The 13,378-nt window shown below is 32.2% G+C and overlaps 1 protein-coding gene across 1 annotated transcript in view; it reads left to right on the forward strand.

The window, feature by feature from the left end:
* The first annotated feature begins 336 nt into the window (after positions 1–336).
* LOC124358214 overlaps positions 337–13,378 on the forward strand; it is a 219,725-nt gene continuing 206,683 nt past the window's right edge. The window contains exon 1 of the mRNA XM_046810508.1: positions 337–577. Coding sequence (XP_046666464.1) covers positions 523–577 — 55 coding nt within the window. The 5' untranslated portion in view covers positions 337–522. The remainder of the gene's footprint in view (positions 578–13,378) is intronic.

Genomic DNA, 13,378 nt, shown 5'->3' on the forward strand with positions numbered 1-13,378 from the left:
CAAATAATGCTCTTTATAAACAATTAATCTATGTATAAACAGATATGTTTGAGTTAAAGTTGGTGTAAGTTGTAATTTCGTTATGTAAAAGAATTGCTTGGAAATAGAATGTACGAAACAGATTGAAGTGGCCAATGTTTGTTAAACAAGGTATATCCACCCTCGAGAAACATACACTAACTGTTGATCACAGCTGATTCAGTTCGCGAGTTGCAACGAAATTTGCCGAACTAATCCGAAGTTCTCCGACAGGCGAGTCGAAAAGGATCGGAAAGACCCGAGCGTAGACGATCTGTCAACGATGTCGATTCCCGTTCAAGTCAGTGCTATGCGACACTTCTGTCTGTAAGGAGTGTGTCATCGACCTCTGAATTTTTTTCGAAGTAATTGCGCGTAGAAAAATAATAATTGCTCGTAAATAAATTGGAAGTGATGTTTCTGTGACTGTGTTGTGCACGATGGCGCGGGTTATATAGTGATGTTGTAATGTAGTTGGCATCCTTTAAGTCTACCATCTCTACTATGATGCATATCTGGGTTTTGATATCACTCACCGTTTGGAATGTCTTAAACAAAGGTAAAATAAGAATTTTTTCTATATTTGTCATTGTTAGAACATAGAAATAGGAATGAATAACTCGTGGTACGTATTTCGTGTTACTAATGATATTCCATATCTTAAAACAGGTTTTTGATTCATAATAATTGTCTTGCATACTATTTGTAAACTGTATTAGCAGTTTTAAAATAAGATGAAATAGAAGACATCTTAGTTTAAGTTGATAATATATTCCGACGGCTTTATTTCACGACTTGCTTTCGTTCATATGAAGATATCTTTAACGCCAAGTGAGATAATAATGCAAACAAAATTACAAACGGTTTAATGTTGAACATTGTGTTTTAATAGCTCAGTGGAATTGTTAATTTATATAAGAAAACCATATACACAAATGTAAACGTTCAGTTAATAAAGTTTAACCATGTTAACTTCTAAAACTACTCCTTATAATCAAGAGGTTTAAAGTCTGTGTTTTATGTGACTTAGCGCCTATGATTGAACCGGTAGGTTGGCGTGTATAGATGACATTAATTTACTCAGCACCTGTCAAACTTACCAGAATTGTCTTGTCTTTCCGGTTAGAAACCTGAGTATTTGTCGGTATCTGATTTATTTTATTGGTTGTATCCATGTGAAATTAGTACACGGCAGCGGCGTACAAAATTTTACTGCCAACGAGCCGGTATACCAACTAGCGATACATCAGCAACCCCTCTGTTATTGCTAGGTTTAACAAGGCAGGAGCACACCACACCACGTGTCACGTAACAGGCTTCACTGAGGGTGCTTGAAAAGTTTCAAGTTGATAGCTCGTTTCATTAGTTAGATAGTTAGTTTACATGTCTTGCTTTCTTCCATGTTAAAATGTCACATTTTCACATAGAAAATAGAAACAAATATTCACTTATCCTTAACGGAATATTTCGGATCGAACCCTTCTTTATATTAGTTTTATTTCAGTCAGATCACTTACGTGATATCGTGCGGACAGATGGACAGACATAGACACAGTAATGAACTTATCCAACCTCTCGAGTGAAACGGTAAATTAAAACTAATGTCAAGAAATTACACAGTTCATGTATTAAAAACAGATGTATTAAACATAGACCGGCGGATGAATGTAGATAGTGTTTTCAGGTTTTTAGAGATTTTCTGTACATAATTTGTTCTACTAGTTAGGACAAACCTTAGGACTTTAATAAGACTTCTTGAATAGCTCCTGTTATTGGCAAAATTCGGCAGGGAAACTTGAATTAACAAAAATCCTGTAGTTTTGGAACTATTACTCGATTTAGCTAAGTTTTGATGATCTTATAAAAATAGTAAACTATAAATGGATCAGTCCATATAATTTATTCCTATCGTACAGTACTAAAACTGTTCAATTTACTGATATATTCTATATTTTTACATAATTTTTGAACTTATGGAATCATGTTGTTATATAGTTGTGTTACTGGAGATTCTTGTGGACCTGTTATTTAATCGATGTAACTTTTTGTAATTATTTGAATAATAAAAATGATATAAAAACAAGCTAACCTGCGCCATTTTTTTCATTTAAGTAACAGCTGATTACCCGCTAGTAACTTAGCTGTGGTAACTATTAGTGTGTATTGGATACTGTAATATGTGACACAGTCATTAAGTTTTTGTGTTTATCACGTTAACAAAATTTCTCATTTCAACAAAATTTCTGAACGACGATCATGTTACAGAATAGACGTACCATCAAGAAAGCACATGTCTCTGAAAATAACAATATGAGTTTATAAGCTAGTAGGACACTATTAAACATAATCCCCAGTTTACGTGCAAAGATGAAACTGCAACATCGGGCCACGTGTTGTATCATTTTACAATGACTTACATTCATCAGCACGAGTAACTTCGAATAATAAGCTATTAGGGCCGAGTTGGATTCTTTCAAAAGTTGCACATTGGACTGTCAGTAACGGGCTAGCGGGTAACTTAAAAGCCGGACCGGACGCTAATTCCCACCCCCTTCAACAAGCAAAGTGGCTTTCATTCCCGATTAGGTGAAAATGATTGGTATGACCTTGTCTTTCCTTATGCTTGCGAGCAATCATATACGAGTACAGTTATAAAAAATGAGATAATTATTTAGTTCTTTATGTTGAAGTCAACTCTTATATTTCAGTAACAAAACTCAACAACCATTTGCGGACAGGAATAAATCTCATGGGAGCTTTTGCGTTTCTTGGTTTATCGAAATTAATGAGGTTCGAAATATTTTGTAAAATACAAAAGATATATTGTTTTAGATATTTAAATAAATCTTTCCTTTAAATTCCTAAATGACTTAATTAGTAGAAAGTTTCAGTTATTAGGTAGTGCGTGGACTATAAGTTATTTTGAGGGTTGAATTTTTGTGAATTTGAGGTAGACAACATGTACAGCAATTATTCGGTTTTAATGTTAAGATACTTGTGGTTTGAATATCTGAAACTACTTTCTTCGTAATTATATATTGCTTATAAAGAGTATTAGGGAAAGTCAGTGGTATATGGCCAAGTTAACGTAAACAACTATTAATATAAGAATCAACAAAGTTACACTGAACTCAAGAAAGTTTAGTGAAACAATAAATAGAACATTTTAAATCAAACGAAAATATATTTACGTATACATTACCGTAGTGCTTTTAATACACGAACTTTATAATTTCTTGGTTATGGGTTAATGAATCTTAACATTGTGGCTGGATAAGTTTACTTCTATATGTCTGTCTATCTTGCACGATGTCTCTAGATAAACAAGAATTAGGATTTTTTCCATCAAGCTTCATTTCCATACAAGAAACATCGAGTTCGATGATGTTGCATGTCACTCAATGGGATTTTGGTGAGAATTAGCAAACGCTTATTTATTGTTGTAATGGTCAACACGGTAGCAACGTAAAAATCTCAGTAAATAAATTTAAAAAAAAAAACCAATCTCATTGAGTATAATCATATGGCATTTGAAAATTGGAAATAGTAACACTTTTATCTATTGACTTGGCACTTTGAACGAGCCTCAGAGATGTCTGTTAGCATCCGCTGTTGTAGCGTACCTGTGCCTTTTACCTTTTACTTACCTTATGATAAATGCTTAATTGTGATAGATTGAATTGAAAATGTTGAGAATCTGTTGCTGTATACATATTTTTAATATTTAGTATATGAATTTACTCAATATAACTTGTTTAGTTACTTTTAATAATAATATATGTGTACACATTTAAAATCACTGTTTACTTAGTTTCACTGCATAGCGCTCAACCACAATAATTCAAGTGGAAACTGATTATTAAACTTCACATATGGTATCTTAGACTGATACATAATCAAAGCTTGTACATAAATATTCCAAAGTATGAGACGACAAACGAAGAACTATCTTGCATGATATTTGAACATCACGTTTTCATGTCGGTAGGTTTTACTGTACTATTGAGGTCAAACGTATCAGACAATGGCAGAACCTCATCTTCCTTAATACTTGGTGTTATACATACTCCTGCTATCCTTCCGGTCTTAACTCTACCTTTGTAAATTTAGGATAACTGTATATGATATTCTCACCATTTGGGTGTACAATCTGAATATCTTCTAGCAGTTCGATATATTTGGTCTGAATACCTACGCCAATACCTATCGTCACAATAGCCTGGAATACCTACGATCTCAAGCAATTTATTAATCGTTTAGCTCAGGATAATGCAGTCTGAGGCCATTCATTTTTAAACTACATTTAATCACACACAATTAGAACTCACCCACCTATTACTGTATAAAAGAACAGTGTAGCTCTTAAGATCAGGATTTTCCGGACATTTGCCATAGTTAAGTGATACAATTCAGTCAGTAACACTACCTTTCGAGGTCTGCAATCTAATGTCTTCTTCAGTTAAATTACTAAAGTAATGCATGACTACAACCTATACAACATACAAGAGCGTTATGACAGGCATAAGTCAGGAACAAAACAGTAATTTTGTGTGTCTATTCCATGCAAAATAAATATAAAAAATGTAACAAAAATTTTAACCTAGTTTGTAATTATGTGTTAGGTTAAATATTACTTAAAGAAAAGATCAGTTTGCATATCTCGAAACGTAGTGTTACTAATTTCACTGTATCACTGCACAATGGCAAATGTCTGGAAATCTCCTGTTTCCTTCGCAATGCTTCCATCGTCAAAAACAAGCAAAGAATCTGAAGATAAATTACTAAAAATTAAAGACGATCAGTTTAAATGTGCATACAAAGATGACGAATCTTAGTAATATGAGTTTAGCAGCGGTTGGTTTAATTTAAGATGATTGATTGATGTCTTGTAGCGTTTGGACATTGTATCTAAAATGATACAGAAAACAAATAAGAATTATGCTTTACAGTAATTAAAATCCCTATAGCATGCATCATATAAAAGGTTTACTGCTTTTATCTCAATTGAAATTTCATTAACCTGGGCGCTGGAAAAGAGATTCAACATAAGTAAAAAAAACTTAAAAAAACGTTCTGAGGCAATATCTCTATTGCCCCTTTCATTGGGGTGTGTATCTATATTAATTATTATAATTTAGATTCTTTTTTTATGTGTAAAAATTAATATACTTAATTTAATTGATGTGTAATTTTCTAGAAAACTAAAAGGTATTATTAAAGCACTATCTTGATATATAAAATTGTAATTATAAATTTAAGTGAAATATATCTTTAAAATATAATTTCGTATATCCATTATATTGTTGAGTGTTGAAAGCTCTGATAATATTCTATTTTTCCTTTTAAGCAAGTTTATTGACGGAATTTACACAATACTCTAACATACTTATCACAGCATTTGTAGTTACAGGGGAAACTGTATAAACCACCTAATCTGGTATTGATTACAAATAACTTATGCTTGGCCAAACGTTTTAATATCAAACATATCAGCATAAACATAGTAAGTTATTAATATTGAGCCTTTATATATATTGCTATAGATATTTACAGTACATATTACCAATACATAGATGTATACATTTAGTGTAAATTACCGGTATGTTTCAAATTAACAATGTAAAATTTTAACGCTTTAACAAATTTAATCTTGCAAATGTGTTTATGATATATTTTTTCAGTAATCATGAATACAATTTTTTCGATGGATATGTTGAATTTCACAATGGATCCTAAAATTCTATGTATAATAAATCATCTGAGTTAATAAAAAATATTAGAATACAAACTTATATAAGTAGAATTACGTATAAATAAAATCATTAAGGTATTCGTTCACAACTCATATCTTTATTGTTAACATTTCTGAATGCATGTCTGAACGTACATTGGTTCTATTTACTTATGTTTCTTAGTTATAGGTTATTTGTCTTAATGGTAGTCTTCCATTAAGAAGCTTAATTTAAAACTGCTGTTTACTTAAAGTATATCAAACGATTATTTATTATACCCAGTAAGTGGTACCTACCATTACGATAAGCATTAAAGTTTTCGCGTACTTTTCTGCATAACAAACCCTCATAACCAATCTTAAGTATCAATTTCTTGAATAATATGAGTACTAAGAATGTTTTACTAAACATAATGTATCATTTGAAACCTTTTATGTATCTTCTTTTATATATTTTGAGTTCTGTTCTTCGTATGAAAACTTCTAGGTAGCGGATATGAATGATATCAATAATTTCCTACTGTAAAGGAATAATGGATAAAAAAGGAAGTATTACTCATACCTTTACTTTGAAAATGAATATTCTCTGCCAAATAAAATTAAGAAAAACAAAAATGAAAATCATATTAAAGTAAAAGTGTTTAGATGGCAACACACCTATGCATTTTGACACTCACATAGCACAGAGAAGGAGAAATTATTAATAATATTGTTTTCCACTCGCTTGTTTTTGTGTAGTAGCTTGTTGGATAGACGGGCCCTTTTATATTTTGATACCAAAATAAATAGAGTTCTACCTTATATCAATAATCAACCATTCTTTAAATTTTCAAGCCTATAACTCCTCTATCTTGAGTTATCGAAAAAACGAACAGACGGACTGCTCGTTCCTTGACCTTTGATCCCAAAATCAATAGTGGTTTTCCATGGGCCAAGAGCAATTTTCGTACCAAGGTTGTGAGATGGATAAAAACAGGTTCTAAAGAAGCTAGAAGTTAATAACAGAAAGTTTACTAGTACCCAAACCACCAACTCATTTTTATTCACCCAAATTTCAGAGTAGGGATAAGTAATGGATTTCCTAACACACATACAGCTCCCAAAAGTCAATATGATCATATAGAAAATATCCTTATATGCAGAATCACAACAGTTATGCTCCTTCTAAGACAATCTCAAACGACAGCAAATTGGTGTACTACTGGGAATAATTTATTACATCGGATAGTTTTATTTTATTCATATGTTTCACATAAATTAATTATTTCCTCTGAACTTAACTGCTTTCAGTAAGAATTAGTATGCATTTGAGAAAAGAGGAATGATTTAATATTACAGGTTTATATAATTGGCGACATATATAAATTTAAATTTATTTTATAACTAGATATTATAAAAACACGTAAAGATTCCCTTATTTGAATACTGTAAACTAGTGTAAAGTAAATTTAAATAAAAGTTTCAATATCGTACTCTTAGATCATAAAGTTGAATAAATGTTGCTGTACAAGATTAAACTGTTGAGCACTACGCGTCCCAGATAACCTACAGATATTGGTTTGCCATTTTCTACAAAAGGTCGTCTCCGATATAACGTTTTCTATTAGAAGCGCTACTGACCTAGATATCATTTCTTATAAAACTCAACTAGCCGTGTTCGCTAGATGGATGTTTAATGGCAATCTTTTGTAACTTAAGTGTAATGCGAGTTTGTACTTTGTCTCAATCTAATTATAAGCATATCATTCACGTATTATTTTGTAATAAAAGAATGTTAGTATTCTTGATCAATAAATAAATACTAGTTATCTCATACTAGTGTACTCCAGAAGCCAACAGCAAATTTAAATTGTAATCACACAACCTAAATTTTCTTTTAAATTATATATATAGATTTATTTCCTCTGAGACAGAAATCGATACCCATCTTCTTTAGTTTTAGATAAAGTCACAGTGGGAGGGCATGAAAAATGTGAAATGATATTTCTTTATCGGATCATACTCTTTAGTTTTGCGCTCTTAAAAATAACCATCGGACAGTTATATACATATTAACTAACTGTATATATATATATATATATATATATATATATATATATATATATATATATATACCTTTAAAAGGTGCTTTAGTTTCTTTAGTTAGTTTTCTGACAATAATATTACTATTATCTATATATCTAACGGTTTATAGAAATTATAGAATATATGAGTAAAATTTATATAATTGTTTACGGCGGATAAGTATAACTTGAAGATTTTACAACGGAACACGTCATGTTATAGGTCCATTACTATTTTAATATATTATAATTTGTATGTTTTTAACTAATAGTTATGGTTAGTTTTAGGATCACCTTTAGTTTGAGATATGGTTAGCTGAAAATCAAACCTAGCATGTCAATATTCAGTAATAAAAGAAGATAGTAATCAAGTCATGATATTTTACGATATTAAAATGTATTTTATCCAAAAATTCAAGTATCTTTCAATTATCAATGTTTTTTGTTAATACTGTAACTTGCCCATATGACACATTTCACCTTATGAAGGAACATATGTTGGCCATGAAATACGGCAACACAATAGTCCGCCAAACTTTAATATACTTATACTATCACTAAAAAATTATAGGGTTATCTGAGAAGTTTCAGAATGATCTAATGCAACCATATTCGTAATAACAGAAGGCATGAAACTGGGTTATGGTGTGAAATAGCTTAAACTTCAACAATTATATGCAATGGCTGAGAGTTATCAAAGTCTGTATAAACTTAGGGGTTAAACATTTTTATGTATGTCTGTTTGTGTGTCTGCACGTTATCTTGAGAAACAAAAGATCTATAGAAATAAAATTATTCGTGAAGCTCCATTGTTATAGGACATTTAGAGCTTAGATACTTGAGACACGTGGTGTGGCGTACTCATAATTTCGCCAAGATTTCATGTAATATTGTTATTTTCTTGTATTTCGTAGATTAACCAAAGTTACAAACTTTTACTACCTAACAAGCGCTCTCCCTATTGTAAAAATTACAGAATAAAGCTGTAGATTCACTTATAAATACACACGCATACATATAGGATCACGAAACGATATTTAAAAATATATTTTTGTAGAAAAGTCTTAAAAAAACGTTAACGCAGCCTAAACAAATATGTTTTAACAGTTTCCTCTCACATACACTGCGTATAATTGATAGGCAGACATAATAACAAAATCCCTTATAGTTTAGTGTAATACTATGATCATACAACGATTGCGGGTGGTCATAATTGTAATCTCTAACGACACTTACTGACTCGTGGCTTCAAATGTCACTAAATAACACAAATAATGTTAAGTGTCAGGATATAACCATTCCGTACGTTTATAACTATTTGATCTGGCTACAGAGCCACTTGTTGAAAATAAAATATTTTGTTAATCAGGGTACAACTAAAATTCAGATGGTACATGAAAATATATATTAACTGAATATACTGCAAAGAGTAAATATTAAAAAAATTATATATTTATTTTTGCAAAATATCTGAAAGAAGTATTTTGTAGGATTGGTTGATCTTGGAGGTAGATTGAATTATTTTACTTGTTGTCTTCATAGCTGTTTGTCGCAAACTATTTAGTGGTAAATTATTGAACTGGGGTAACTGATGATGAAAAGGTCGTAGGGTGTTATGGTATTTAATAGCAGATTAACCTGCAAGCGAGTGATCTACCGTAAGCACCGTATAATAAGGCGTAATTTAAATCACTATCACTATAAAGTGGATTTCAACACAGTAATCTTAATAATTGATGTTCACGTGGTTCATTGTAAATTTATGTTTACTTCATACTTATATCGTACCGTTTTATTAAGTATTGTTTAATATTAAAGGATCGGTTATAGAAACAAACGTGAAAATATGTATTGGCGTTTTTGAATAGACATTAAGCGCTTTGCTACCTGAAGATATTACAGGCATTATACAAATGACACGTGGGAGCCATTACGTGGTATGTGATCTTCGTTTACACGTCTAATTTTCAACAGGTTTTTTTCTGTGTTGTGTTTATACGCTTTCCATACAAATGGATTTGGAAAGATAATGACGTCAGGATTCAGTCATATTTTACAAAAAAAGGGTAATTAATATAAAAGTAACTTTTAAATTCCACTTGAAATGTCTTTAACATTTGTTGCAATATACGGAATGTTCAAAAGATATACGGTTACATTATCATATTATTATTATAAATTTATTACACTATAATCTATTATTTGTCTATTAAAAAATGGACTATAGTTAAGTATAACCTCAAAGATAACTTCTTACGAATTCGAGTTTTAAATTCAAATGTTGTATGTGTGTGTGTATTTGAAATATGTTTGCGAATATATGTATTTGAATATATATATATATACACACACAACACACACACACACACACACATATATATATATATATATATATATACACATATATTCATGTTTTATAAATAAGCAAACGTTTAATTTATACGCACAGATAATTGGATAAACAAGAAACAAAAAACAACGTTTTCAGGATTACCTTGATGAATTAAAACGTTTAAAAAGAACGATGGATTTTCATTTGAATCACTCTAATTTGTAAAATTTGGGTTTTTTGTTCTCAAAATCTTAAAATTAAGCCACGAACGTAATATGAAAACAAAAGTAAATAAGTAAAATGTATTGTGTTTTTAGATATAAGTACCATTTCAATGTAGTAAAATAATAACTTTACAGCTCTTTTTTGGGTATTTAGCATGTTTTTAATTTTTTTTTTGTAAATGCAAGTAGCCTATAAGCGAACATCAATTAATTTGGAAAATCTTCATAACCTGGTTAACAAGGAAACCATAGTTACATCGTGGATAAGAGGTAATTTTTTTTTGCGAATGGAGAGAGAGAGAGAGAGAGACAATTGACAATTCGTTTATTTTACCTGCCCTGGCTTAGACCATAGGTCCACTCTTCCGCCAGGACAGGCTCCAAAATAATACATTACAAAATAAAACAGAGTTGTGACGAATACATCATTTACAATAATATTTTTAAACTGTACTAAAATTTTTATAAAAAATTTTACATAATAACAATTAATAGTAATAAAATCTGTTTCTGTACATGAAAAAAGAACAAAACAAAACAAATAAATAAATTACCACAATTATCAAAGTATTGACATTATATAAGTTGTATCAAGAATCAACATAATAATAATGTAGAGAGAGAGAGAGAGAGAGAGAGAGAGAGAGAGAGAGAGAGAGAGAGAGAGAGAGAGAGAGAGAGAGAGAGAGAAGAGAGAGCAGAGAGAGAGAGAGAGAGAGAGAGAGAGAGAGAGAGAGAGAGAGAGAGAGAGAGAGAGAGAGAGAGAGAGAGAGAGAGAGTAGAGAGAGGAGAGAGAGAGAGAGAGAGAGAGAGAGAGAGAGAGAGAGAGAGAGAGAGAGAGAGAGAGAGAGAGAGAGAGAGAGAGAGAGAGAGAGAGAGAGAGAGAGAGAGAGAGAGAGAGAGAGAGAGAGAGAGAGAGAGAGAGAGAGGAGAGAGAGAGAGAGAGAGAGAGAGAGAGAGAGAGAGAGAGAGAGAGAGAGAGAGAGAGAGAGAGAGAGAGAGAGAGAGAGAGAGAGAGAGAGAGAGAGAAAGAGAGAGAGAGAGAGAGAGAGAGAGAGAGAGAGAGAGAGAGAGAGAAGAGAGAGAGAGAGAGAGAGAGAGAGAGAGAGAGAGAGAGAGAGAGAGAGAGAGAGAGAGAGAGAGAGAGAGAGAGAGAGAGAGAGAGGAGAGAGAGAGAGAGAGAGAGAGAGAGAGAGAGAGAGAGAGAGAGAGAGAGAGAGAGAGAGAGAGAGAGAGAGAGAGAGAGAGAGAGAGAGAGAGAGAGAGAGAGAGAGAGAGAGAGAGAGAGAGAGAGAGAGAGAGGAGAGAGAGAGAGAGAGAGAGAGAGAGAGAGAGAGAGAGAGAGAGAGAGAGAGAGAGAGAGAGAGAGAGAGAGAGAGAGAGAGAGAGAGAGAGAGAGAGAGAGAGAGAGAGAGAGAGAGAGAGAGAGATCATACGGCCATCCTTAACATACGGCATCACCTTGGCCGGCACCCCTATGAAAAACCTGGAATCTACACAAGACTGTTCGTTTCCTATCAAGAACACTTTGGTTTTTTTTAGAAACACTGCTATAATGCGTTTCCTTGGCACCCCGATGTAGGCGACTACATCAAGGCGCAAGTTGCGCCAGTCATTGACTCGGCCAATACCTCGGAGTAGGCCCACATCAGGGCCTGATCCACTGCACAACCCGAGACGCACCAGGGCATTGCTGGACGACCCTTCCTAGGCGCTTCACTCCTCCTCAATCTTCGCCTACCACTTACATCTCCATTGTTCAACTACTTGTTATCAACTCCAATGACTACACTTCGGTACTGTAACATTATCCCCCTGCACTAAAGAATATGCTGTTATACACTGGTGCTTCTGCTATCCAACTGCCACTGGGGCATTTGATTCAGAAGCTGCACTGCAGCGATCCACCCACTATACCACAGTTCACTTCAGTTCAGCGTTCTATTCTATCCGTACCAACACTACCCACTTGCATTTGAAGATATTTTTCATTTCGGACTGTTCGTTCAGTATTAGTATAGTAAATTCTACCAATAAATCTCAGCCGTAAAGCAGTTTACTTAATTGTTTCAACAAAACATTATATTTCTGGTATGAATATATAATTCTTCGTGAAAATTGTAAATAATACATGTAGAACAAATTTGAACCTTACAGAAATTAGAATTTCGAGCAATTCAATAAAGACCGTTAAATGAACAAATAGTTCAACTTTTTATACAAGTTATGTGTAGTCAATTTTGTCAATTTAATCAGTTACACTTGAACAATGAACTTTGTTTTCACTGTTGTAAGTCAAGTCACACACCGATCGAATGGGAAACACCAAGTTTTGGTCTTTAGTATAGTTATAACAGAACATATATAAAGAAAGTGAAATGATGATTGGAATATTATTTAGTTTAAATATTGTACAGGAAAAGTAACAGAAACAATAGTTTAATAGTTGCACTGAAGTTATATTTTTACTCTTATGTTATTATCAATTGTATTTAAATAACAAAACTATATTTTATTTATAGCGTTTAAATAAAACCATCCATTCCCTAGAACTACAAGGGAAGATGCTTAGTAAGTTGTAGGATTGTACCAGAAATATTCAGTAAACTTATTGCGTTTACCGCGTTCACAGACAAACTCTTATTGCTTTCTTATTTACTTTTTTAAACTTCCCATATTACTTTCCAAAGCACCAATATTAATAAAATGTAAATACAATTGTGAGTAGATTATAGAAACGATGAACCTTCTCATCTTAAACTTCTTTAAATATGGCTCTAGTTAAAAAAGGCTAATGAAACCTTTTAAGTAGGAACTAATTCAATAAAAAGTACATTTGGTGCAAGTTCTGTACGTGTCGCCAGCCAGGGTTTAATGAAGCCTTGCATCACAAATAACATATTTTGTTATCAATATTGTAATTCTATACCTCACCATTCTTAAAACGGAATTGTAAATTGTGTTGAACAATTAATTACAAATATTTATCTGCAATCTCAACATACTAAAA

Source organism: Homalodisca vitripennis, chromosome 3 (assembly GCF_021130785.1).
Source record: "Homalodisca vitripennis isolate AUS2020 chromosome 3, UT_GWSS_2.1, whole genome shotgun sequence".
Classification (NCBI taxonomy): domain Eukaryota; kingdom Metazoa; phylum Arthropoda; class Insecta; order Hemiptera; family Cicadellidae; genus Homalodisca; species Homalodisca vitripennis.